Source organism: Dermacentor silvarum, chromosome 5 (assembly GCF_013339745.2).
Source record: "Dermacentor silvarum isolate Dsil-2018 chromosome 5, BIME_Dsil_1.4, whole genome shotgun sequence".
Classification (NCBI taxonomy): domain Eukaryota; kingdom Metazoa; phylum Arthropoda; class Arachnida; order Ixodida; family Ixodidae; genus Dermacentor; species Dermacentor silvarum.
This window is the reverse complement of record NC_051158.1, coordinates 54,178,603-54,205,778: the sequence shown is the minus strand read 5'-3', so window position 1 is coordinate 54,205,778 and position 27,176 is coordinate 54,178,603. Positions and strand designations below refer to the sequence as shown.

Here is a 27,176-nt window from a genome sequence, read left to right as displayed (position 1 = left end):
CGTTGCTGCTCCTGAGCGTGCCGAGCCCGAGAACCGTGCTGGACGGGGCCTGAACGTGTCGTCGTCGCAGTCGGCTCGAGCACGGGTGAATCCGCAGCGCCTTGGGACGACGGAAGCGTGATCCTCGAAACACGGGACTGTCACAGCCCGTTTATACTCGTGTGCTGTGCGTGTGTGGACACACTGACTGCCGCTACGCAGATCATCAGCCATCTCTGTATATATATTTTTAGAGTTCTTTTCCATTTTGGTAAATTCTCCAAAACGACTCTCTGTCTTTCTTCCGCATCACTTCGCACTAGTCTAGAATAGTCCCAAACATCACAGCGCTGCTTTTAAGGTGAAGCTGCTGTTACGGGCACCAAATTGTAAGCGGCTTTTTTTTTTTTTTTTTTTTTGCAAATGCATCAAACCTCATCAAAATCAGTGGAAGAGTTGTTGAGCGAGAGAGAAGCCTTTTAATACGAAGAATATATTTTTGCCGTCCAGTATAAAACCGATGACAAGCTACTTTTCATATCGAGGAGAAAGATTAATAAATTATTCCTCAAAAACTAGCGCCAAATGAAATTTTGGAATTTCTCACCAACCCTATCTCTGTCGTAGCGAAACCTCGTTAGTCTTTCGTGAGCACAACGATTGCGGATCGGTCAATGGAGCCAGCTGTACTCTTGGCGTCCTCCGCATGCAACTCTACACAACCTTCACAAATATCCTAGCAACATTGACTCATTAGATCAACGTTTTGTGATTAATAATTGCCCGAAGCAGTGCTGTGGCAATACGTTTGCTCTTGCTTCAAGCTCGGCGCGTAGTCTTTAATTCACACTCTCATACTTTTGCCAAAATAACGCTGTAAGGAATGTAGGGGTGACCGCGGAGCTCATGACCCAGAGAACCAGCTGCGCGCGCTTTCAGAACAGACTAGCACATACCGTGCTTGCGCCGCTTGCACGCGCCACCCAACTTTATTCTCATCATTCACAGCCGGCGCCAAGACACCGGCTGTGCTTCCCTTGTGTTTTCCTCGTGTCTATCTTGTTTTAACCTGTGTTGCCCTTGTGTTTAGCAATCCATCATCCGTTTCCATAACTGCGCTAAGGTACAACTGTAAAGCACCACGCGCATGGAGCCAATGTAATTGCTGATGATAGAAGCGAAGCGACCTTAAAAAAATTTAGTTAATTAATGAGCCTAATACTTCATTACTGCTGTCGTTCAAATTATTCTGAATCAGGTTACTTTATCTTGAACCGGTTTTGATCAATTCTGCACTTGTCTTGACCCTATTTTGAGCACTTTTGAGCGTGATCACGCGACAGACGCCGACGCCGACAGCTTGAGCCCCTAAAGTGCTTGGCACTTCAAAGTCGATATTTATGCAGAATCATAAATGCTGGACAAGACGATGCCACGCCCGCGCGTTCTTGTCAGGTCAACCCCAGCCCGGGCCTTGCACATCTGGTCGCGTGTCTAAAAAAATGTGTGCAGCTTGCCCTAGGGGTGCAAGGTAGGAGTAAGCAGTGGAGCTGGTGATAAACCAAGCTTCTTCCAGGTTTTACTAGGCTTGGCTAAGTTTTTCTGGGAAATGCTAAGTGCTGCTAGGCACGGTATTCCGAATCGGCTCGCCGCCGACGCGTAGATTCTTGCTTGCCGCGCGACGCGCTTCAATATGGGCAGTTTCTTCTTCGGCTGTCCGGATCTTCCTTGGTCGTCCCATGTAAAGGCTACATGGATTCGCCACTGAGTCAACGAGAGTTCTGCTGCCGTCGTAGCGGCTCCGAGCTTTATCTCCCCGATGACGTCATGACCAAGCTGCGCCTTCATACTTGCTGGGGCGTGGCTGGTCGAAACCTGCCGAGCCGCCACCAGAGGCGCCTGCAGCAGTCAAGGAGACCGCGTACGTTCGGCGCGAACGCGGAGAAACGCGGACGGCGTCGGCAGCAGCTCTGCGCGTTGCGTCGTTGGTGCTACTACAATTTCTTTCTTTCTCTCTCTCGCTCTCATTTTCTCTTTCTCTCCCGAGCAAAGCGCGCCGCGCGCATGCTCTCATCCCCTCTCCTTTACGTCGAGAGATTGTGGTTGTGAAGAGGAAGGGGCGCTATTTTCTGGTTAACGTCGCATGTCAAGGCGACATGTGCACGGCACGGAGAGGAGGCGAAGCATATACGCCCTTCCACGAGGTGGCTGCTAGGCAACGCGCGGTGACGTCATCGCCAGGAGCAGTTTCCGATCTACGTGGCGCAACCAAGAGCTTAAACAGCTCCGCTGTTAAAAAATAATATCCCCAGGCAGCACCACGTGACGACCGTATAGGAAATACACGTTCAGGTCACGCAAAAAGTCATTAGACAGTGGCCTTCGCTGGTCCGTAGATGCGCAATACACGCAACCCAAATGAAGATAGTACACAGTTAAATGCCAATATCCGCCCTGTCCATAATAAAAAATCACCTGTCCTTCGCCTGTCGAGAAAATGGGGGTAAGCTAGGCTTGTCGTGGTGATTTTTTTTTCTTTCTCTCTCTCATTCTTTCTCTCGCTCTATCTTTCTTTCTCTCTCTCTTTATTTATCTTTCTCTCTTTCTTTCAGTCTCTGTCTTTTTCTTTCTTTCTTTCTCTGATCTTCGCGGTGACTTTCTTCCTTTCTTTCTCTCTCTCTCTTTCTCTCATTCTATATTTCCTTCTCTCTCTCCATTTATTTCTTTCTCTTCCTCTCTATTTCTCTTTCTCTCTTTGTTTCTCGGACCTTGGTCGTGACTTTCTCTCTCTTTCTTTCTCTTTCTCTCTATCTCTCTCTATTTCTTTACCTCTCAATTTCTCTCTTTATCTCTCTTTCTCTTTCTCGCTTTCTTTCTCTCTTTCTCCCTTTCTCTCTCTCTTTCTCTCTGTCTTTCTTCCTTACTCTCTCTCTCTCTTCCTTTTTGTCCCTGGTATGTGCCATTGGGCTTAGACCTATTCTGCACTATCACCAGGATCGGCCCACTTTTCAGTGTGACACCACCGCCGCCACCGTCGACACTTGTGAGCCTATAAAACTTTGCTTAAAATGTATACCTGTCTCTTGCACACCAAGAGGATCTCTTCTTGTTCGTGATTTAGGTTTTTAATTCTTTCTCGTTCACAAGCAAAACAGAGCGCAGCGGTGCTTGTGGTTTCTTGCACTCCAAACACTGAAGGGATATCGAAATCTTAATTTCCTGTTATCCCGATTCTGTCATCAAAGAATCTCGTTACTGGATTTTTTTTTTCGTCCGTTCGTTATCTTCGCTGATTCGGGCTTACTTTTTAGTTACGTTCCTCTTTCTTGTCACTATAAGGCGCGTTGCACTGCCTCTTGCTTTTTTTCTCTTCCTCTTGCACACCACGAAAGAATTGTAACACTTCATCATGATCATACTCACCATCGTTATTATTGCCTTATTGTAATATTATTATCATGATTATTATTATCAATATTGTAGCGACGTGGGATCGACGAGGACGCGGAGCAGCACCAACAAAGACACTTTATCTGTCGCCAAGAAAATCAACGTCTTCTTCGTCTCCACGCTTAACCTAAAAGCCCGCGCTACTTCAACCTTGTCCCCACAGGCACATACCTGCGGCAATAAAGTTGTTCCATTGGCTCCCCCCATAGAAAACAGACATCGTCCCGATGACAGAGGCTTGGCAAACTGCGATAAAGAAAACGAACTGAGTAGTCTTGTCAGTCTTCAAAGTACGGCTTCATACGAAGCACGTGAACGACCTCGGGTAAATGCCGTCGGCGCTTTGAACAGTGAGAGCCATCCGGAACGACTTCGTAGGTGACGCCACTGATGCGTCGAAGAACTATGTAGGGCCCGAAGTACCTGCGCAGGAGCTTTTCAGAGAGCCCACGCCGACGAATAGGTGTCCAGACCCACACTTTGTCACCGATGTTGTATGTTACGGGTCTGTGCCGAAGATTGTAGCGTCTGACGTCACAGTCCTGTTGTTCGTGGATTCGCCAACACGCAAGCTGCCTAGCTGCTTCTGCTCGCTGTGTGATCTCTTCAGCACCCGTCTCGTTGTCATCAAATTCATGAGGGAGCATTGCGTCTAATATTGTCGTAACCTCACGGCCGTACACGAGGCCGAAGGGTGTCGTGCGAGTGGTCTGTTGACGAGCCGTATTGTACGCGAAGGTGACATAGGGTAAAACCTCGTCCCAGTTCTTGTGCCAGTATTATTATTATGCCGTCCCAGTAATATTATTATTATTATTATTAGTAGTAGTAGTAGTAGTAGTAGTAGTAGTAGTAGTAGTAGTAGTAGTAGTTGTCGTCGCGGGGGCGGTGGCGGTGGCGGCAGTGGCGCTCATGCTAATGCTACGCTAATCAAGGATTAAGCACATTACTGAGCAGAAACTCGCGAAAATCGTGAAAACCTTGTAATGCGATCTCATGTCGCCGTGGTCACGCGCAAAAGCAGGGTCAGAGCAAGTTAACAATTGTTCAAAACCGGTTAAAAATGAACTAACGTGATTCAGAATAATTTAAAAGGTAGAAATCTTCATGAATTAATCTAATTATATACAGAAATTTGTTAAAATCACTTCTACCTTTAGCAAAGCTTTGGTTCCATGGGCGTGGCGGTTACCCACCAGTTGTGAGTTAGCACAGGTTTCAAAACGAATTATCGATTGCTTAACACAATATAAACACAGGATAAAAGAAGATAAATACAAGACAAACACAAGGGAAACACCCGAGAATCATTGCTTCGCACTTCCCCAGCTTTCACTGCAGTTTTTATGCAGTTGAACTGCATAACCGCCGAGTTTACCAAGGCCACTGTCCCGGACCAGTACCCAATTTCGTTAACTTGGTAAGTACCAAAATTGGCATCGTATGACAAGAGTATGACAGGGAATCGTATGACAAGACAATGGAGACGAATTACAACAAATGATTGAGTACATTAACCGAGAAAGTGTCAGAGTGGGGTTGAAGATTACTGTGCAGAAGAAAAAGATAATGTTCAATAGCCTGCCAGGGGAACAAGAATTCAGGATCGCCAGTCAGCCTCTAGAGTCTTTAAAGGAGTACGTTTATCTAGGTCAATTACTCACAGGGGACCCTGATCATCAGAAAGAAATTGACAGAAGAATAAAATTGGGTTGGAGTGCATACGGCAGGCAATGCCAAATCCTCACTGGGAGCTTACCACTGTCGCTGAAAAGAAAAGTGTACAATCATTGCATTCTACCGGTGCTAACATATGGGGCAGAAACTTGGAGGTTAACAGAGAATCTCGAGAACAAGTTAATGACTGCACAAAGACCGCTGGAACGAAAAATGATAGGCGTAACGTGAAGAGACAGAAAAAGAAAGGTGTGGATCAGAGAACAAACGGGGATAGCCGATATTCTAGTTGACATTAGGAGAACAAAAATGGAGCTGGTCAGGCCTTGAAATGCGTAGGGCAGATAACCGGTGGACCATTAGATAATGAATGCCAAGAGAAGGGAAACGCAGTCGAGGACGGCAGAAAACTAGGTGGGGTTATGAAATTAGGAAACTTGCAGGCGGAAATTGGAATCAGCTAGCGCAAGACAGGGGTAATGGGAGATCGCAGGGAGAGGACTTTGTCCTGCAGTGGGCTTAAAAATAGGCTGAAAATGATGATGTTGATGATATAGGCTTATGAGATCCACTCCTACAAACGTGGAGTCAAATTTAATACATTTTCTAACGAGTGTTTACTGAAAGCTCTGGCAGCTGCACAGTAATTAATTTTTGTAGTCGGCAAGAATTGCATTAAGGAACATGTGGCTTTAGCAGTGCCGTAGTGTGAAAGAAGCAGAAAGAAAAGCTTACGTATCGATAGCGTTCACGCATATTGAAGCGCATAATTGTGATTAGGATAATAATTATTCACGCCAGTAGATGAGCGCATTCTGAAAATCTTACCTCATTTGCGGCAGTAGTGCGTAAAGATATACGTGTGACGCACGCTCTCCATTTCCCTCCTTCAATACATACCCTCTCCCCATAGCGTGGGTTCCTAACACTTAATTTTCAAGCGCGATTGACAGCACGAATAAACAGGAACCGCCCATGAAGACCCGGCAACGATGGCTGCACGCCCTTCCCATAGTATTTTTTTCTGTGCTTTGGGTTTGCTTGCATAGGCAACATTGTTACCGCCCAAAGTAAAACTAGCCATCCAAGACGTCATAGTAACGCTTTATGTTCACCTTCTTTCTTTAGGACTCCAATACACCTATTGAGGGACCAGTTCTTTGCCACCTTTATTCCGTCCCACCAAGCCACATTACCTGACTGTCCAAAGCAAGTACCTTTAGTTTGCTAGTGTATACAAAAGCTTGTATATTTCAGTAACTTATTTTCCTACTACTTCCTTCATTTCTCGGTTACTGCTCCGTTTTGTCATCGCCTGACTCCCATCTTGCAGCCATCGCCTATCTGTGGCGTGGTCGGTTACGGCGCCTCCAAAAAGCCGCAGTTCAAGCGCTCCTTTTGTCCGCGATCCTCGAGTGTTTGGTCGTTCCCGGAACGACCGAACCAGAGGTTGGACACGTGGCAGCCGGTTGACGCGATCTACCGTCAACCGGAGATTCCTGGCTGCACGAGGGATTGGACAGTTCGGAAAACCAGGAGGAGAACAAAACATGACGAACTAAAAAAAAAAAAAAGCGAACTTATAACGAAATGGAAACCTTAACATTGTGAAGTGCAGGATCAGGTTGTGGCGCTGGGTGACAGTTGGAGCGTGGCATAGCAGAAATAAAGCAGCGTAAAATGCTGTAGAGCAATGCGAGGCGCTTCGTGCACTACGAATTCTGGTGTAGCCGAGGAAACAAAACGAAATCAATATACTCCCCTGCCACCGGGTGCCTTGTATCGATGAACCGTCCTGTCGGTCCGGCTTTTAGGTCCGCCACTGTTGCTGGCGTATATATTTCAGACTTCGGAGAGCCGTATTTGGTCGGCACTGACTGGACGGCCGTAGGTTTGTTCCTGCCCTCCAGTGGAAGTGGCTCTTCCGAAGCGCGGTTCGTGGATTGACCAACCGCTTCTTTGTTTAAGTGAAGCTATCACATGGTAAGAGTGAAGGTCGTTTTTTTTTCTTCTCTATCCGCGCTTCCTTGAGCCTCTTCACGCGAAGAGTTTAAAATGAAAGTTACCCATTCCGGATATGTGTACGCTTGCAGAGTGATTGATGCCTCGTAATACCTAAACTGAGGATCTCTAACTGGCACAAATAAAATGAATAAGTAAGAATGCTCGTTCGCTGATGCCACAGACTATATTTACGAGAATATTTCTCTTTGAAAGGAGAGAAGTGAGAAGGCCTGAAGGGGAAAGTCGGGGATTCTTTTACGCTGGCTGGGATTCAAGCACACTTAATGCAACGTTCTCAAGCGTAGCTGGGCGGCCTTACATTTCACATTCAGTAGACTGTCGTTCAGATGAACTCAACGGAGCCATAGGGATGTGTTCGTCTAATCAGAAATTTGTCGTACTAGAAGTGATCCAGAAGCAAGATGTGCTCTTTCTGGTGTGGCCAAAATTAGAGAACACGCAATTGTGAATGAAACATCAATAAAACCCGAAGCGAGACATAGAAAATGACGTCATAAGATCTGTGTGACACAGAGTGCTGTTATATCGCACTTACTTCACCTATTCCGCAAGTGCCGTTTGCCGGCACTGTGCAACAGTGTAGGTTGTAAAAAAAAATCGACATTTCACGTTATTTTATCGAAACATTCTTCTCTGTCCTTATGCTATTGATTTAAAACAATTTAGCACATTATTCAGGGCGTTATCACCAACGCCATGTGCGAAGCTGCGATGGACTTCACTAAGCTGAGCTGTTCGTACGCAATTGTTTAGCCAGAAAGTTCTCCCGCTAAGATAAGGGTGTGACCAAAGCGGCAGCCCATTTAACTTACGGCGTCGTGTGAGAGGAAGGAGGAAGCAAATCTCGAATTAAACGACAAGAAATGAAAGAAGTGCGGTCACCTGATAGCATGATCGCACATCTTGCATCATGCAAATGTCACGCATTCTCCTCATATTTCTGCGAGAGACATGACTGATGAACACATGGTGACATAATTGGCACAGAAACAGACGCTCAAGCGGAGGAGTGGCCGGCCAACTCTGCCAGGCTGACCCCGCCAGTATCAGAAAGCGACTAAATGTCTTCATTTCGATACTGATTACGTAGAGGAAAAACATTTCATAAATAGGACGGGGAATAAACAGTGCTTGGACGGGACGAAGTGAAGACGACCGACAGGGCGCTTAAGTAATTACCACTGGTTCATTGCGGAGAATTCAATATAAACAAAACACCGCAAAAAGCCAGTAGTAGTTGGTTCAATGCCTTTTCTGTCATCCTCACTTGATCCCGTCCAAGCACTGTTCGTTCCTGTGCTAATGAGGTACCAACTGACACCACTGCAGGTACCACTGCAGCACATTTGCACACGTGCTTCGTATAGTACTCTTGCTGCTGACCTCCGGCTTTTAGACTACCGTTTTCAACCCGCCATGGTTGCTCAGTGGCTATGGTGTTGGGCTGCTGAGCACGAGGTCGCGGGATTGAATCCCGGCCACGGCGGCCGCATTTCGATGGGGGTGAAAACACCCGTGTACTAGTAGATTTAGGAGCACGTTAAAGAACGCCAGGTGGTCCAAATTTCCGGAGTCCCCACTACGGCGTGCCTCATAATCAGATCGTGGTTTTGGCAGGTCATCATCATCATCATCATCATCATCATCATCAGCCTATATTTATGTCCACTGCAGGACGAAGGCCTCTCGCTGCGATCTCCAATTACCCCTGTCTTGCGCAAGCGTATTCCAACTTGCACCTGCGAATTTCCTAACCTCATCATCCCACCTGACTTTCTGCCGTCCTCGACTGCGCTTCCCTTCTCTTGGTATCCATTCTGTAACCCTAATGGTCCATCGGTTATCCATCCTACGCATTACATGGCCTGCCCAGCTCCATTTCTTCCGCTTAATGTCAACTAGAATATCGGCTATCCCCGTTTGTTGTCTGATCCACACCGCTCTCTTCCTGTCTCTTAACGTTACTCCTAGGATTTTTCGTTCCATCGCTCTTTGTGCGGTCCTTAACTTGCTCTCGAGCTTCATTGTTAACCTCCAAGTTTCTGCCCCATATGTGAGCACCGGTAGTATGCAATGATTGTGCAATGAGGTAAAACCCCATAATTTAGACTACCGTTTTCTTTAGCCACACCTACTTAGCCTTGCCTACCGTCGCTTCCACCACTTTCCCGCAATGTCCTTCAGCCATCATTTAAAAAAAATTTTCAGGACGCCTAAACTTCGCCTTTACGAGTGGAACGCGATAGCATTGAAATATCTCTGGCTGCTTATCAGGCTTTTTTTCTCGTATATTCAAATTACAGTCAGACGCTATCACGTCTGTGGGTTGTGGTTAAGTCGTACTTTCCGATTTTTCTGAAGGATTTTACTTTGAGAAATTCAATTTTGTTCACAAACGACTTGCGCCACGTGGATGGCCTGCGCGGTCGGGGTGGTTCGGGATGATTATTTCCGCGAACGACGCCGGCGAGCCCACGCCGACACCGATGCGGAAGCCGGATTTTCTGCGATACGGGGCCCTGAACGTTATCGCGTTAATACGTTGAAGTCGTGGGTGTAGATGTAGATGTAGAGCCTTGGAGTGGGTGGATGCACTGCTCGCTAGTGCCTCTGGCCAATTCGTCGATTTCGTCGTCGTCCTGCCAATAGTATACCAATTCCTCTATGGTCCCGTGTCATTGTGATGCTGATATGATATCCGCTGCTTATTTTAAAGTACCTCTATTACATTTCTTTGCACTTATGTACTTCCTTCGCTGTTTATAACCTGCACTATCAGGCAGGCAGGGGTTGTGCAACCTCAGGTGAGTGTTACCATAGTGAAAGTTAAATCCTCTTTGCATACGTTTTGGAAACACAAAAATATTGCTACCACCACCACTACTACTACTACTACTACTACTACTACTACTACTTCTACTACTACTACTACTACTACTACTTCTACTACTACTACTACTACCAGTACTACTAAATACCAGCTACTACGACTACTACTATTACTAGTACTACTACTACTACTACCAGTACTACTAAATACCAGCTACTACGACTTCTACTATTACTACTACTACTACTACTGCTACTACCAGTACTACTAAATACCAACTACTACAACTTTTACTATTACTACGGCTACTAATACTACTAGAGCTACTTCTACCAGTACTACTAAATTCCAACTACTACGACTACTACTATTACTACGACTTCTACTACTACAACTACTTCTACCACTACTACCACTACTACTACTACTACTGCGGGCACTACTGCTGTTACTAATACTGGGGACTACTATTACTACTACAAATTGTTACTACTACTCAAACTTCTACAAGTTACTGGAAAGAGGTAACTTACTACAGTTACACTTACTTCGTTCAAAAACGTAATAGATTCTTCAAGGTACCTAATAGATTACACTTACTAAATACTACCCTAAGAAAGTAATCGACGAATTACTCAAAAGTGATACATGAGCTTTAGGTTACTTCCCATCTTACGTTTATCAACATTGCACAAATGAGGCAGGTATAAGGAGCTCGCCTGACACGTTGAGTGCGTCATCTGCATCTCCTTCACACATAGTTTTTTTTTTATCTTCCCTAACAATAGCTTTTTTTCTTTTTTTTCGTTCATCATATTCCCTCGTTTTCTTGTCAAGACTTCATGCAGTGGCACTGAAAACTCGTTCGATGTATTAGCTGGAGGGAAAGCGGTTGTTTTAATGTACGAACGGCATGCGCACAAGGTTGTGGTTCCTCTATGTCGTGATGGTGGCAGATTAGGCCCTCTGTGAAGTGCAGCGCTTCATTAATAGTGGTCTCGGAGAAGGCGCCTGCGGTAGAGCCAGTGACAAGCTTAAAAAATTCCTTCTTCGGTGATTTTCTTGCACTAACGTCCGAACTTAAATCAAGTGGCTCTATCGCTATCGCGACATACAAGTGCCGGTTCAATTCGTAGACCAATATCTGATGGAGCGTTATAAGATGAGGGTTCAAACACTGAGTCCCATGGTTTGCCTGCGTCCACACACGTGCATCGACGAAGATGCCGCCTGGGATGAGCGAGGCCGGGCGTTCTACTGTACTCTACTCGAAACTAAAGTTATGCTACCTCGCCTCCTACAGCGTGTTTCGTCAGTACCTTGTTACGTGTACTTGATTACTGAACATAAGTAATTCAATTACAGTGATTGTTAACTCGAGCAAGAAATGTAATCGAATATTTACAGAGCTACCAAGAAAGGGTAAATGATTACAAATACTAACTTCAATGTTTTCATTAATTCTGCTCCTACCTACTACTGTTACTACTATTACTACTACTACTATTACTGCTAGCCCAACTACTGCTACCTAAATTATTATTTAGAAGAACAAGACGCTGTGCATTTATGTACCAAATCACAGTGTACTAAACACGTACCCACGAGACTAAATACGTGGGAGATATGGCTGTCAAGTTCCTAGAGTTTTGGGGATGACACGAAAAATTGCGAACACAATTTCGAAAATTCGCCCTAGTTTCCACACTAACGTCAAGTTGCTTAGGGGACAACCGTGAAGGAAAACAGAAGGAAATACATGACCACGTGACCAGCAGCATACGTTTGGAAAAAAATCAATGACAATGGAAAGCCCCTGTTAAGTTTTTTATTCATCTTTTTTTTTCATAAAGCAAAAAGCTTTATTTGCCGCGTTCGTGGTTGTTCGATGGTCGGTGACCGGTGGTCGGTGGTCAGACTCGGCAAGGGGAGCGTTTGGCTCATTTTCTCGTTTCTTCGGTCAGTTGTTTTTTCGTTGGTTCATTCTTTTGTTGATTCCTTGATTAGTTCATTTGTTTGTTAGTTCGTTAATTGTTTCGTTCGTTTTTTTTCGTTTGTTCTTTCGTCGATTCATTCGTTCGTTCGTTCGCTGTTTCTTTTGTACTTTCATTCGCTCGCTCAGACTATTTCCGTGCATTAACAATCGTCTTCGATGCAAAATTTCTTTATTCCCACCTGATGAGGTTAACGATTATTTTCGTTTTGTTTCAACTAGCACAATGGGTCTCCATGGGACAGCTAGAACTTTACAATCTAACGTTCAGAAGCAGAAATTCAAGCTGCAACAGCGTTCTCTTTAACAGCGCAGCTGTTTAACCTGGGCGTTGGCCGTCAGGTGTAACGCCGAAATGTGGACCGATCCTGGTGGTAGTGAAGAAAGGGTCCAAGCGCAATGGCACATACCCGTGTGAACTAGCGAAGCTGTTTAAGCTCGAGGATGGTCCATCGAGTGTACGCCGCAAAACCTCTCTCTGGCGAGCACGTAACCATGCGTCGCCTGGCAACGCTTCGCCCCAGCTGCGCCGAGCACTCCGAGCCTCAGCCCAGCTGCGTGAGCCATGACGTCATCACGCGCGCCGCATAGCTTCGCCTTAGCTTTGCCGAGCGATGACGTCACTGCGCCGGGTGGAGTGGTTTCCCCGGTTGCGCAGAGACTGAGCTAAGCCGTGACGTCACTGCACCGACCCACGGGATATATAGCTCCACGTCGCCACCGCGGCGATACAAAAGCCACACGGACTCCGCGCCGAGCACGTCGCCGCGCAGATAGAGCGACCGAAGAAGAGCATCATTCCCTAAGAAGGGGAAGCGCTGCCCGAAAGCCGCTACTCGGAAGCGAGTGAGACGACTTCGGTCCGATCCCGAGTATCTCGCCGCCGTATAGTGGCGGCGAAAATTCGGCGATTCGCAGAAGATTGGGAGTTACGAGCCTCAGATGATGATGATGTGTGGTGTTTTATGGCGCAAGGGCCAGGTATGGCCAAAGAGCGCCATGACAAATGGTAATGTTATCGATGAATTGTGGATGGCGTGGACAATAAATTCCTCAAAGTAGATCTGACATGGCTGTAGAAGGGCCTAAAAAACTGTCGCTGTAAATGGCGTAAAACATGTAAGTGGTAAAATAATGACACTACCTAGTTAGTGATGTGGGCTATGGCAAATGGGTTTCGTTAAAAACGTATGATGTAACACATATAACAGTGATAGTAGGGCTTGAAGGGAGCCCTTGAATACAAGGGCCGTTAATCACTTGCTAAAATTACCTGGCCAAATGATTTTCAGGGTGTTTACTTCATTTAAGAATTCTAAAACTATTTTCAGGTTAAAAAGCGGTTCATGGCTAAGAAAATATGATGGGTGAAGAGGTATGTTTTCACGATATGCAGAAGGGAAATACCTTTTCCTCTCTGCTTCTATAGCAGGGCACTGAATAAGAACATGGACAACTGTCAGAATATTGCCGCACTTACTACAAATCGGAGGATCATTCCCAGTCAAGAGGTAAGAGTGAGTACTGTAAGTGTGTCCTATTCTTAATCGACAAACAAGCACTTCTTTATATCGTGCCGTTTTCCCAGTTATCCAGTTCCCTAGTTTTGGTTTTATCATGTGTAACTTATTTAGTACCTGGGTATCCCACTCTCCTTGCCAATGCTTCCTCAGCTTACGGCGTAGAAAATACTTTAGGTCTGTGACAGGGATGGGGATATTTGGGTCTGTATCGCTAAAGGTTACTGACGTAGCATTTTTGTCAGCAGCTTCATTGCCTTTTATACCTTTGTGGCCAGGTACCCAGCATACGACAATCATTTGGTTGCACATATATGCGGAACACAATAAGCTGTAGAGTTCATTAAAAACGGGGTTCTTGTGTTTCCGTAGATTGCTTAGGGCTTTGACCACACTTAATGAGTCTGTGAAGACAATAGCCCTAGCGACGTTTGTGAGCCTTATGTGTTGAATAGCCGAGAGTATAGCATATGCTTCCGCTGTAAAGATAGATGTGTGTGGATTTAGTGCCCCAGATGTAGAAAATGAGTCTCCGAGAGCTGCGTAAGAAACGCCAGCAGTGGACTTCGAAGCATCTGTGTAGTATTCTGTGCAGGAGTACTTGTCCTGGAGTTCAAGAAAATGGGAATGTATATGTGCCTCCGGTGCTTGTTTGGATATTTCTATGAAAGAGATGTCACACTGAATAGTGTGCCATTCCCAAGGCGGTGGAAGCAAGGTAGGGGCCATTAGTACATCCCCTAGAAGTGGGACCTCTGTTTTTTCTGACAGTGCTTCTAACCGGAGAGACAGAGGAGGCCGGTTGGCTGGGCGGTTACGGAACAGCCTGACAGTGGACATGTCGCGAATGGTAGAATGACATGGATGTTGGATGTCTGATGTAACTTTCAGGGCGTAGGAGAGACTTAAATATGTCCTTTGGAGATCCAGAGACCACTCATTGGACTCAACGTACAGGCTTTCAACAGGACTAGTCCTGAAGGCACCTGTAGCAATACGGATACCCAAGTGGTGCACAGAATCTAGCATCTTCAAAGCACTAGGCGTAGCAGAGTTATAGACTATAGCTGCGTAGTCAAGGCGCGACCGTACGAGACTTTTGTACAAGTTTAAGAGGCACCTCCTGTCACTTCCCCAAGATGTACGGGACAAGATCTTCAGTAGATTCATTGTCTTCAGGCACTTCGCTTTCAGATACTTCAAGTGGGGGATAAATGTTAATTTAGAGTCTAAAATGAGGCCTAAAAATTTATGTTCATGGCTCACAGGTAGCTGTTGTCGATTAAGATAAATAGTGGGGTCCGGTAATATACCTCGCTTGTTCGAGAAGAGAACACACGTGCTTTTTAGTGGGTTTAGTTTAAATCCATTCTCGTCAGCCCACTTAGATAATTTGTTTAGCCCAAGCTGTACATGTCGCTCGCAGATAGAAATGCTACATGATTTGAAACCTATTTGTACGTCATCCACATATACAGAATAAAACATTGTACGTGGTATGACAGTTTGGAGCGAGTTCATTTTGACAATAAATAGTGTACAGCTCAGCACACCACCTTGTGGTACACCAGCTTCCTGTGTGAATTGTCGAGACATGACGTTACCAACTCTGACGCGGAACGTGCGATCAGAGAGGTAGCTCTGAATCACATTTAATAAGTTGCCTCGGATTCCCATTCCAGCCAGGTCACGGAGAATTCCAAAACGCCAAGTTGTGTCGTATGCCTTTTCCAAGTCTAAAAATACTGATAAGAAAAACTGTTTGTGTATAAAGGCATCACGGATATTTGTCTCGATGCGGACAAGGTGATCTGTTGTGGATCTACCTTCCCTGAAACCGCACTGTAGGGGATCGAGTATTTTGTTGCTTTCAAGAAAATGGATGAGGCGCCGGTTAATCATTTTCTCAAAGAGTTTGCATATACAACTTGTCAGGGCTATAGGCCTATAGCTACTGGCTGAGGAAGGGTCCTTGCCTTCTTTGAGAATAGGAATGACGATTGCTTCTTTCCATGCGGACGGAATGTAACCGGCAGAGAACGCGGAATTAAAGAGTGATAGTAGTGTTTTGTGGGTTTCGGGGTTTAGGTGTTTGATCATCTCGTACAAGACTCTATCACTTCCTGGAGCCGACTTGTTGCAACCATTTAGTGCAGCCTGAAATTCCGCCATATTAAATGGACGATTGTAGGGTTCATTTCTATTACCTTTACGATCCAGAGGCAGTCGCTCCGCTTGTTTCTGATATCTCAGAAATGTATCTGAGTAGTGGGATGAACTTGAAATCTTTTCAAAATGTGCGCCTAGAGAATCAGCTTGGTCAATGAGTGTGTCTCCTTGTGTATTTACTAATGGTAGAGGATGGGTTTCGCGGCCTTTTATTTTATTTACCCTGTTCCAGGCTTTTCTTTCATCTGTATATGAATTAATGCTGGAGATGAATCTCTGCCAGCTTTCCCTTTTAGCACGGCGGCGCGTTCTTCTACCTTCCGACTTTATTTTCTTGAAGTTGATTAAGTTCTCGAAAGTTGGAGAGTCGCGAAGGTGGCTCCAAGCCTTATTTTGATTTTTGCGAGCTTCCTTACACTCCTCATTCCACCAGGGAATACGTCGTTTAAAAGGCGATCCGTTCGTTTGAGGGATACAGAGTGACGCAGCATCAGTTATAATTGCCGTCAAATACGACACTGCATCATCGATAGGAAATGTACAGATGTCATCCCAGGCCACATATGTCAGCTCTCTATATCGTTTCCAGTCGGCACCGTCGACTTTCCAACGGGGCAGATGTGGAGCACACTCATCGGCTTTTGTTAATTTTAGGATGATTGGGAAATGGTCACTCCCGTATGAATTTTCGATGACGTTCCACTCTAGGTATGGCACAAGTGTACTTGATGCGATACTTAAATCTATAGATGAGTATGTTTTGTGTGCTACACTGTAGTATGTTGGCTCTTTTTTATTGAGCAAGCATGCATCCGTGGAGAAAAGAAAATTTTCAATTAAGCGCCCTCTTGCATCACAACGAGAATCTCCCCAGAGGTGGTTATGTGCATTTAAATCGCCTACTATGATGTAAGGTTCAGGAAGTTCTGTTATAAAGCTTTGGAATTCTGTTTTGGAGAGTTGGTAGCTAGGAGGGATGTATAGAGAGCTAATTGTTACTAGTTTATGAAACAGCACAGCTCTGATTGCAACTGCCTCAAGGGTAGTTTGCAGCTTCAGATGCTGGCAGGCGACACCTTTATCTACTAGTATGGCCACACCACCCGAAGAGGCGAGGCCATCGTTGCGATCTTTGCGATAGATCGCATATTGTCGGAGAAAGTTAGTGTGTGAAGATTTAAGGTGTGTTTCTTGGACACACAGCACCCTTGGATTGTACTTATTTAGGAGTTCCTTAATGTCATCAAGATTGTGTAATAGACCTCTGACATTCCAGTGTAGTATCTGTGTATCCATTTTATATTTGTCTTGTGCTGTGTGTCTAAGAGTGATAGATTAAGCTAGCTCACGAGGCCTTTCCTGGCCCCGTGATGGGGGTTTTCCCTTTTTTCCCGGCACGCTCCACGGAGCTGCGCCGTTCCTTTGGCGTCTGAGACGCCGGAATAGTGCTACTTGCATCCATCGCCTCTTCAGAGGTGTTGGATGACGCCCGCGCTGCGGGGACACTCGGGGTTTTTTCGGGCCTGTCTGCATGAGCAGTGGCCCTGGGACCGGCAGGCCCGGAGGCCTGGTGGCCCTTCGTGGCAAGGGGCGGAGCAGTACTGGCTGCTCCTGCCAGGGGGGCTGATGGCGGAACCACAGTCACACTCCGTGTGACGCGGCCTGCCGCCGAAGGATGTGGCGCTGCCCCCTGGCGCGTCACATCACTGTAGGACGGATTCGATTGATTATGTGCAGAGAAACGCTTGCGCGCTTCCGGGAAGGAAATGTTTAGTTTGACCTTGAGTTGAATTATTTCTTTTTCTTTTTTCCATGACGGGCACGATCGCGAATATGCGGGGTGGTCTCCGTCACAGTTTGCACAGTGGGTTGCGGAAGTACAGATGTCTGAGGTGTGTTCTTTTGATGCACATTTTGCACAAGTAGAGTGCCCTCGGCAGCTCTGAGATCCATGCCCAAAACGCTGACACTTGAAGCATCGACGCGGATTGGGAATGTACGGTCGTACGCGGAGTTTACAATATCCGGTCTCTATTGAATCAGGGAGGTCACTTGTTCCAAATGTAATTATTACATGCTTTGTGGGAATTTCCTTGTCGTCGCGCCTTAACTTAATTCGTTGCACCTTTACCACGTTCTGGTCTTGCCATCCATCCAACAGCTCGCTTTCACTTAGTTCGAGGAGGTCGTCATCGGAAATGACACCGCGCACAGTGTTCATTGATCTGTGGGGGCCCACAGAGACGGGGATATCACCAAACGCAATAAGTTTTGTCAGCTTGTTGTATTGGAGCTTGTCACGTACTTCCAGAAGAAGGTCGCCGCTTCCCATTTTGGTCACTTTGTAACCCGTGCCGATTGCCTCTGTCAGACTTTTTGCAACAACAAATGGTGATATCGTACGGACTTTCTTAGTTTCATGTTGACTGTGTATCACGTGGTACTTGGGAAAGGTTTCTTTAGGTTTCAAAAAGAAGTTGAAGCTTTCGTCGGTGCGCCCCCTCTTCAGGGAGCGATCATGTAGTGGGGGGAAACTGGAAGCCATATATAGCAGTACTGTATTCGGTAGGTATGCCCGCCGCCCACCTCGGAGCCCAACCTGGGGACGTTACAGGAATAGAAATATTCCACCCTGCGCACGCCAGCGGTACATTCCCACTATAACCTAATATATATATACCCAAGACTGGATATATTACACAAGGTTAACCCTTGCCGCCTGGAAAATAGGAAGTTAAAAGAAGTGAATAGAAGACAGTAAAGATGGAAAAGTGAGAAAGAAAGACAAAAGATTGGAGAGGGGGACAGGAAAAGGCGACTACCGATTTCCTCCAGGTGGGTCAGTCTGGAGGTGCCGTCTATGTGAAGCAGAGGCCGAAGAGGTGTGTTGCCTCCGCCGGGGGGCCTTAGAGGTCCGAACACCCGGCATCGGCTCAACCCCCAGGATCCCCCTTTCCCCAGACACGGCTAAGCCGCGCACGGTACACGCGGGAGGGTCCAACCCCCATGTGCTCGGGTCCGTGGTGTCGCCACACACCAAACGCCTGCTTACACAGACGCCCCTGCGGGGCTTTATGCGAAATGTCTCACGACTTCAAGTGTACCAGAGAACTGGAAGAATGCCAAAATTATACTAATCCATAGGAAGGGAGACGTTAGAGAACTGAAAAATTATAGGCCCATTAGCTTGCTTTCAGTAATGTATAAAATATTCACCAAGATAATGTTCAATAGAATCAGGGCAACACTTGACTGCAATCAACGAAGAGAACAACTTGGCTTTCAGGAAGTGATATTCTACAATGGATAACATCCAGGTCATCGACTAGGTAATCGAGAAATATGCGGAGTACAATAAACCTCTCTTTATGGCTTTCATAGATTATGAAAATGCGTTTGATTCAGTAGAGATACCAGCAGTCATAGAGGCATTGCGTTAATCAGGAGTACATGGAGGCATACGTGAATATCTTAGCAAACTATCTACAAGGATTCCACAGGCTACCTTGGTTCCCAAAAGAAAAGTAGAAAGTACCTATCAAGAAAGGGTCAGGCAAGGAGACACAATCTCTCCAATGCTATTCACTGCATGCTTAGAAGTATTCAAGCTCTTACACTGGGAAGGCTTAGGAGTGAGGATCAGCGGCGAATATCTCAGCAACCTCCGATTTGCAGATAACATGTCCTATTCAGCAACAATGGGAGACTGAATTACAGCAATTGATTGAGGACCTTAACCGAGAAAGTTTAAGAGTGGGGGTGAAGATTAATATGCAGAAGGTAACGGTAATGTTCAATAGCCTGGCAAGGGAACAAGAATTCAAGATCGCCAGTCAGCCTCTAGAGTCTGTAAAGGAGTAAGTTTATCTAAGTAATTACTCACACGGGACCCTGATCCTGTGAAAGAAATTTACAGAAGAATAAAATTGGGTTGGAGTGCGTACGGCAGGCATCGCCAAATCCTGACTGGGAGCTCACCACTGTCGTTGAAAAGTAAAGTGTACAATCATTGCATTCTACCGGTGCTAACATATGGGGCAGAAACTTGGAGGTTAACAAAGAAGCTCGAGAACACGTTAAGGACCACACAAAGAGCGATGGAACGAAAAATGTTAGGCCTAACGGTAAGAGACAGGAAGAGAGTGGTGTGGATCAAAAAACAAGCGGGGATAGCCGATATTCTAATTGACATTAGGAGAAAGAAATTGAGCTGGGCAGGCAATGTAATGTTTAGGACGGATAACCGGGCGGACCATTAGAGTTACAGAATGGATACCAAGAAAAGGGAAGCGCAGTCGAGGATGGCAGCAAACAAGGTGGCGTGATGAACTTAAGAAATTCGCAGGTGCAAGTTGCGATCAACTACCACAAGAAAAGGGTAATGGAGATCGCAGGGAGAGGCCTTCGTCCGGCAGTGGACATAAATATAGGCTGATGATGATGATGATGATGATGATATAGAATTACTGAGCGCAGATAGAGAGATGCCAGAGAAATGTACCAGATATACTGCATATAAGTGAACATAAATATAGGCTGATGATGATGATGATGTTGACTGCTAATGTTTTTGAACACTAAGATTTTATTGATAAGCGGGTGCCACGCTAGGCTGATGAGTGCAGTTGTTGCGCTCTCTGCATGTCATATTTGTCTCTATATTCCTACCTGTTACCTTGAATAAATCAGTTGATAGTTACCGCCCATGTCGTCGTTTTGTGCTTTTCTTTCTCTGACTTAGTCTTTTTAAGCGGTCAGCACGACACGCAGGAAACACCAGCTTGGCCAACTCACGTTCTTCTGTACCAGATACAGTTAAGCGTTTTAAAGTCTTGGTTAGATAAACTGCGATAAACCAGACCTTAAGGATTTGCGAAGGGTTTCGAGAAATTCCTTACGCAGCTTCACTGCCTTTGATGTACCTGTGGCTCAGATTCGCACATACATGCAGAAGTGTTTGTTTTTCTTTTTAGGAGCGAAGCTCCTTAGGATCTCACGATGTCCGTTGTCGCCGTCGTCGTCGTAGCTCCCCGTCGCGCACGCAGCGCGCATACCGAGCCGCGCACAAGGTGTTGCGCTGCGCCGGCGCCGCTCCGAAACCCCTTTCCGAGCAAGCGCACGACGTCCATGCGCAGAACCGTTCGCAGAGCGCACGCAGCGCGCATACCGACCGCGCGCAGGTGTTACTGCACTATGGGGGAGCGCGAACGTAAGCGCCAACATCGTGACTCTGATCCTACAATTCGAGAACGAGACGCGGCAGCCCAACGGCAACGCCGCTAAGCTAACCCCGAGCTTACGAGCACGAGAAGCAGCAGCACGCCGGCAACGGCAGCAAGACCCCGAAGCGAAAGCTCGAGCAGCAGCCGTAATCGTCCAAGGAGCTTCGCTCCATCATCAGCATTCACTTCGTGGATCGGCTGCCAATTTTTTTTTTGTAATGAATGCTCACCTGTAGGATCTCGGAGTCGCCACCCTCGTAGTCTGTGGACAGTCCGGTGAGCATGGCCACCCGTTCGTTGACCCTTTCTAGCAGCGGGTCGGTGTCTGGTCTCAACCACGCCACCTGACTGATGCGGCCGTGGGACACCATTTGCTCGACCGCCTCGCGGACTGTGGCGCGGGACAGCTGCGCAGGGAAGAAACCCGATTTCCACAGCGCTGTGAAAGTACCCGCAACGGTTTTCGCGTGGTGGTGAATGCCCGGAGTGAGGATGGCGTGGATCGGTATCGATTGTGAGTGCAATGAAAAAGGGCGTGTCGAAGCCCCCGAATTTGCCTTCAAACGTAAGTCATCCTCGTCTACCGTTTCGCAGGCGTCCTCGAAACTCAAAACAACGTCGTCCTCAATGCCGTAAAATGCGTTGGTTATGCAGCATTCTTTAAAGCTAGTCTGGAGATGATCCAGGACTAGCGAAGATTATCCAGGCTATTCAGATTCCAGACTATCCAGACTATACACATTATACAGAGTAGTTTAGAGATTATTCAGTCAGTCTAGATAATCTTTGGACGGACATAACTGGTGTTCGCTACGAAGGAACCTTATCAGCTCCGTAGTACTGTGCGCTTTTTTACGAATATAGATTAAGAGCTGAATTTCGGCTAACATAAACGCGGTAATATCTTACTTCCTTTCTTTAGTGTACTTTGCAGATATCCCTTCTTGCACAGTGTATAATTATTATTAAATGGTAGTACATTAAACTTCGAATGCTAGTAATATCTTGTGTACATGTCTAAGGTGCCCATTCTCCAATTAGGTCAACGTCTATGACAAATACTGGTCAGTAAATTTAACACGCGTGACATCCCTCCCAGTGTTTTGTTGACAAGAAAGATCCCGCGGGCATTTCTTAGTCAAATCTACAAACTTCACGGCAGCGACAGACTGCAAATTTGCAAGCTCTGGTCCACTTGGAGAGCCCGACATTCAAACATATCGGTGAAACATACAGGTGTATATGACCGGGGTTTGCTTTACAAGCAATGTTATTGAACAGCTCTGACACTGTGATGTATAAAATGCGCAAAGAGTCTTACGCAATTCTATGGGACACATGGTGTCATCGAAAAGGCATTTAAATATTTAAGGAAGTAAAAAAAGGACTTGATAATAAAAAAAGTCTAAATAGCTCATGCACGCGCAATATATGGCTCTCAAGTGCAGTGCAACTCTATAGCGTTGACCTTAGTGGTCATAAAATTTGAAAAGCCCACGTAGCGTTTTCCCTGTATTCTCAGTTATTACTGCTCACTGGTAGTTTCTTAAAGGGGTTAACATCGTCTATAGAAGAGCCTGGCATCAGGCGTCCCAGTTTGCAGGCGGCTTTTATGGGCGTGCTCATTATTTCGTGCCATGCAAGACAGCGGATTTTTCATATTCAGAAGAAAGAAAATCCGGGAAATTGTTGCCTAAATATTCACTATGAATTATGCAGCAGTTATGCATGAGTACCTGTGCTGCTCGCTTCTGCCAGTTTGAGAATGACTGTCTACAAACCCGTCCCTTTGGTTTCAGAGCTTAATTAAATAATGCGATTGAGGAGCACGGCTGACAGCCGTACCGAGGAATGTTAATTTCCGAGAATTATAGAAGCAAGCAGCGAGTGGGATTACTTATGCCGCCTGGCATCACTGATGTATCAGCAAGGTCGCCTATAGAGCGCTTTCTAATAATTTCTTTCAAGAGTAGTAGTGGGGAAGTAATAGCCTTCTCAAATCAACTCCAGAACGTACTCTTTCTTTGGGGAACACTGCGCAAAATAACATAGGGACAGGTGATATTGGCAGGTTTGGGTTACACATTGGCGACACAATCATGGTCAACTGGTGAACTTGATACAGACGGTGGACACGAAACATTTGCAGTAGTATAGAAATGTTCTCGTCTGCTTTACCGACAAAACGCTGTGCATGGCACTCCAGTGACAAAGTGTCTTTCAGTAATGCGATAAACAGACGCTTAATTAAATTATGGAGTTTTAAATGCCAAAACCACGACCCGATTATGAGGCACGCCGTTGAGGGGGATTCAGGAATAATTTGGGCGACCTAATGTTCTTTAACGTGCACCTAAATTGAAGTACATGGGTGTTTTCGCATTCCGCCCCTATTGGAAGGCGGCCGCCGTGGCCGGGATTTCGTCCCGCAACTTCTTGCTCAGTAGCCATACACCTTAGCCACTCAGCAACCATGGCTGTCGCCATGGTTGCTAAGTGTTTTGATATTCCTGATCGTGTCACTAAGCGTCCTGAAACTAAGCGTCCTGATCGTGTCATGGCACGATCAGGACGCTTAGTTGGAAAAACTTTTCCTCCACTGGTCTTTGTTGAGAAAACGAAAGAGTTCGTCACAAGCGGGCGTAATGCTAACTCCGCGGAATATCAGAAACTGACTCACCATGGGCTCTCCTAGGTTGCGGATTGCTCGTATCTCCTCAGGCCAGATGACGTCGTAGAACTGGACAATGTAGGGGTCTAGGCTCATGACCTCCATTTTTACCGGACCGATTCGGAAGTATGGGTGCGGAACGCTCAGGTAACAGCGCAGGTCCTTCTCTTCGGTAGCATTCTGTGCACAGGGTCGGAGTGGCGTATATACAATACGTAATAAGTATAAGCTCGGTTGCCCGCATTCATGGAACGCCTGCTGTTGGCTATGACTGGGCTCTAGCTGTGTGCAATGTATGCTGTGGAGGTTTGTTTATTCCGGTTCAATAGCATACCACTACACACCTTTCTAATAGTTACACATGATAATCATTGCACGCGATTACACATGATGATCAACAGAAAGTATACTGAAAGCTACGAATAGTAATCCGAAAGGCAACAAAATTTTAGCAACAAATTTTGTAAGGGCGAGATGAACGGTGCCAAGTGTAATCTTATAATATGCATTTGCTACACAAAACACAGGGCAGCGCCCGTCCTGTGTGGTCCTCATGCTCTCCGTCTGTCGCGCTTTTTAGAGCACAGCTCTTAGGCGCCCGTTTTTGCGGCGAGCGTCGGCGTTGTCCCTCATAACCGAGCGAACGAACACAGCGAAGGATGAAAGAGAACGCGGAGAGCAGCGGGAGGTGAAAGACGGCGATAGCGAAGAGAGCGGGAAGAGTAAAGCGGAGGAGGAGGGTGTGGCGAAAGCGTGAAAAGAAAAGCGTAGTGCCGCGCAAGACGGGCTTTGCGGCGACGATGGCTACGAGATGGCGCCATAGTAGCACATCGTCGTCTGTTCGCCGATTGCATGCAGCGAGCGCGTCCAACGATACCATATATGGAAACAAAGCTCTGCATGAGCAGAGGTCTTTCTGCGGCGGCTGCTTTGAATCGCGCCCACGCGTCACCCTCGCGCTGCCTCTGGCGATCTCCCAATTGGCGAGGCAGTCGCGCCACACTTCGCTCTGTTTGCAACGTGCCGCTCGAGACAGGCTGTCCACTCCAGTTTGCCAATATATCGCGAAATGGAAACCCGTATAGAGCTTTCCTCAAATTTCTGATTAGCGACTGTTATAAATGATTTTTTAAAACTACAAATACCACACTATAGTGGCCGCCACTGGTGCACCACGTCATGAACGTACTGGGCCAGGAGGCATATGAGCCTATGAGGAGGCCTGGATCTGGGGCCTTAGTTCATTTGGGACTAATAAATGTTATTGTCTCTCTCTCTCCGTATAATCAACGGCGTCTAACACGATCACTATGTTCTCAAAAACTAATAGTTATTGAGAACAGAGTGATCGTGTTAGTCTTATCACAGTTATTAATTTAGGTAAGCTCTACCATAGTTGGCTGTAGTAAATTGGCAAGGAAATTTTGTGTGGCTTTCGTGGTTTGATACTCAGGTACGATTCTTACTGGGAAACTTATTTACAAAATTTCATGACATATTCGCCAAAGAAAGTTAGTAAAAGCCGAAACAATATAAAAGGATCACAGAAGCAACGGAGACTTGAATAACGTACTGAAGGATTCTTGCCTCGACAAAGCCACTTGTATACATCAGGACAGCAATTTATTGGAACGTTGGCCACGCGGCTAATGCTTCCTGTGTTCAGCTGCCGCTGATCAACAGTGAAAGCTAGTCGCATTAATTGCTTATTTGTTTTTCAGCTAGTAACTTTACCTAGCGAAGCTAGCACAGGAAAATAGAGCGAACAGAGAGAGTCAGACACGCAAAAGTCTTCTTTTCCTTGTCAGCAACACTGACTTTTAGTGGGTGAGCAGGAGTGCTCAGAGTTGCTCATGAGGTGCTCTCCAGAGGGCGCGTGTACCAGTATGTGTACGTATACGGTTACCGTATAGGCTTATCTTCATGGTTCAGTCGAGGCCGGCGCAAGGTCCTTGCACTTTTGGTGCACCGAAAAGTGCTACTGTGACCCGCCGTGGTGGTTCAGTCAGCTAAGGCGTTGCGCTGCTCAGCACGAGGTCGCGGGATCGAATCCCGGTCGCGGCGGCCGCATTTCTATGAAGGCGAAATGCAACAATGTCCGCGTGCTTGCGTTGTAGTGCACGTTAAAGAACCCCAGGTGGTCAAAATTAAACCGTATCCCTCCACCACGGCGTCTCTGATAATCAGACCTGGTTTTGACACGTAAGACCCCAGAAAGAAGAAGTGCTACTGTGCGCACACTGGGGAGCGCCTATAATCTGTCCCCCAACATTAGTTATGCCGTACGAACCACCAGGCGTTGAAACAGACTGCAGCACGAAGAACAGACTTTGTATTCGCGTATATTACATTATTTGAACGGTGCATTCGAGCAATAGTAAGAGGCTGTTGTTGACATCGTAGCTTTGAAAGCATAGAATTTGTCTAGAACTATATGCCATTGCAGCTGCCATTAAAACATTACAGTCAATGAAGCAGTTTATGAGATAAACGTTTCCTACCTTTGTACAAGTCGTACGAAATTTTGGTTAAAGAATGTACTCCAATAACCTGAGCAACTGGCATCAGTAGCTCCTTTCTCTGAGTTTTTACATCTTGTCATTCGCGTGATCATAACGCGCTGTCACTTCCTGAAGCGTGCTTTATTCCGAAGACATCCATTTCAGCCTTTCTTATTCGCTGTCGCGTTTGGTTTTAGTTCGCGAATTGATGATACAGCTCCGGCCGGAGTAAGTTCAACGGGGCAATGACACGGCGCTGATCATTGTGACAGAAAGACGCACTAAGCGCGAATACCAAGGAAACCTCGAAAAAAAAAAAAAAAACACTCACGCAGCAAGAGAGTTTCTAAGCGGCTCACCCGGATTTTTTCTCCGCGGCAGAGGCCGTTGAACGTCTCCTGGAAACCTTCGGCGAAGGGCATTGCAAGGGTGGGCACCTTCGGGTTGACTTCAGTTTCAGTTTCTTCATTGCACCAGTGCATGCGCGCGACAAAAGAAGAAACACAAACAGCATAAGTTCAAAAAACAACCAGACAAGTTATTGGAGCCATGCAACACTTATGTTTGCCTTTCCTTTCCGGGATTTACCGCGGTTCGTTTTTTTTTTTCGTTCACGTTGCCACTTAGTAAATCGTTGCTTCTTACATTGCTACGCGCTGTATTGTAGTTAATCTGTTGGACACCAGAATTATTTTTCGTAGTTTGGCATTGCAAGCAGGAGACATAAGTTAGTCAGGGGGCCCTTTTGTTGTACAGTTTTGATGGTTTTATAGCGAGCAACCAAAGTTTTTGAAGATTAGCCTGACTGTTTCTCGTTTTATAATACTGCTTCGAGGAAAACAAACATACTGCGCAAGATTCAAACAAGGACGAAGTGAGGGACAGGGACAAGCGCTAACTTTCAACTAGCTTTATTCTTCGTCGTTCGTCACTATATGCCTGTGTTTGCACATGCGCAAAAGAATGTAGTCACAGTAACACAACCGCCGATTATAGGAAGCCGCGCAAAAAAAAAAAAAAAAACACTTTTCACTATCCATGAAAGATATGGATGGGTCACTAACGCAAGTTTTCCCTCTCAGAGGTACCTAGACGGCTTCCATAAACTTCCGTGCTGTTATATCTCGGCTTTTACCCAA

General features: G+C 46.1%; 1 protein-coding gene across 1 annotated transcript in view; it reads right to left on the bottom strand.

Moving 5' to 3' along the window:
- LOC119454121 (prolyl 4-hydroxylase subunit alpha-2) overlaps positions 1–27,176 on the bottom strand; it is a 120,548-nt gene that overhangs the window by 78,080 nt on the left and 15,292 nt on the right. The window contains exons 5-7 of the mRNA XM_049667937.1: positions 26,397–26,500; positions 23,546–23,716; positions 21,096–21,272 (exon numbers count right to left, since the gene is read on the bottom strand). Of these exons, the coding sequence (XP_049523894.1) occupies positions 21,096–21,272; positions 23,546–23,716; positions 26,397–26,500 (452 nt within the window). The remainder of the gene's footprint in view (positions 1–21,095; positions 21,273–23,545; positions 23,717–26,396; positions 26,501–27,176) is intronic.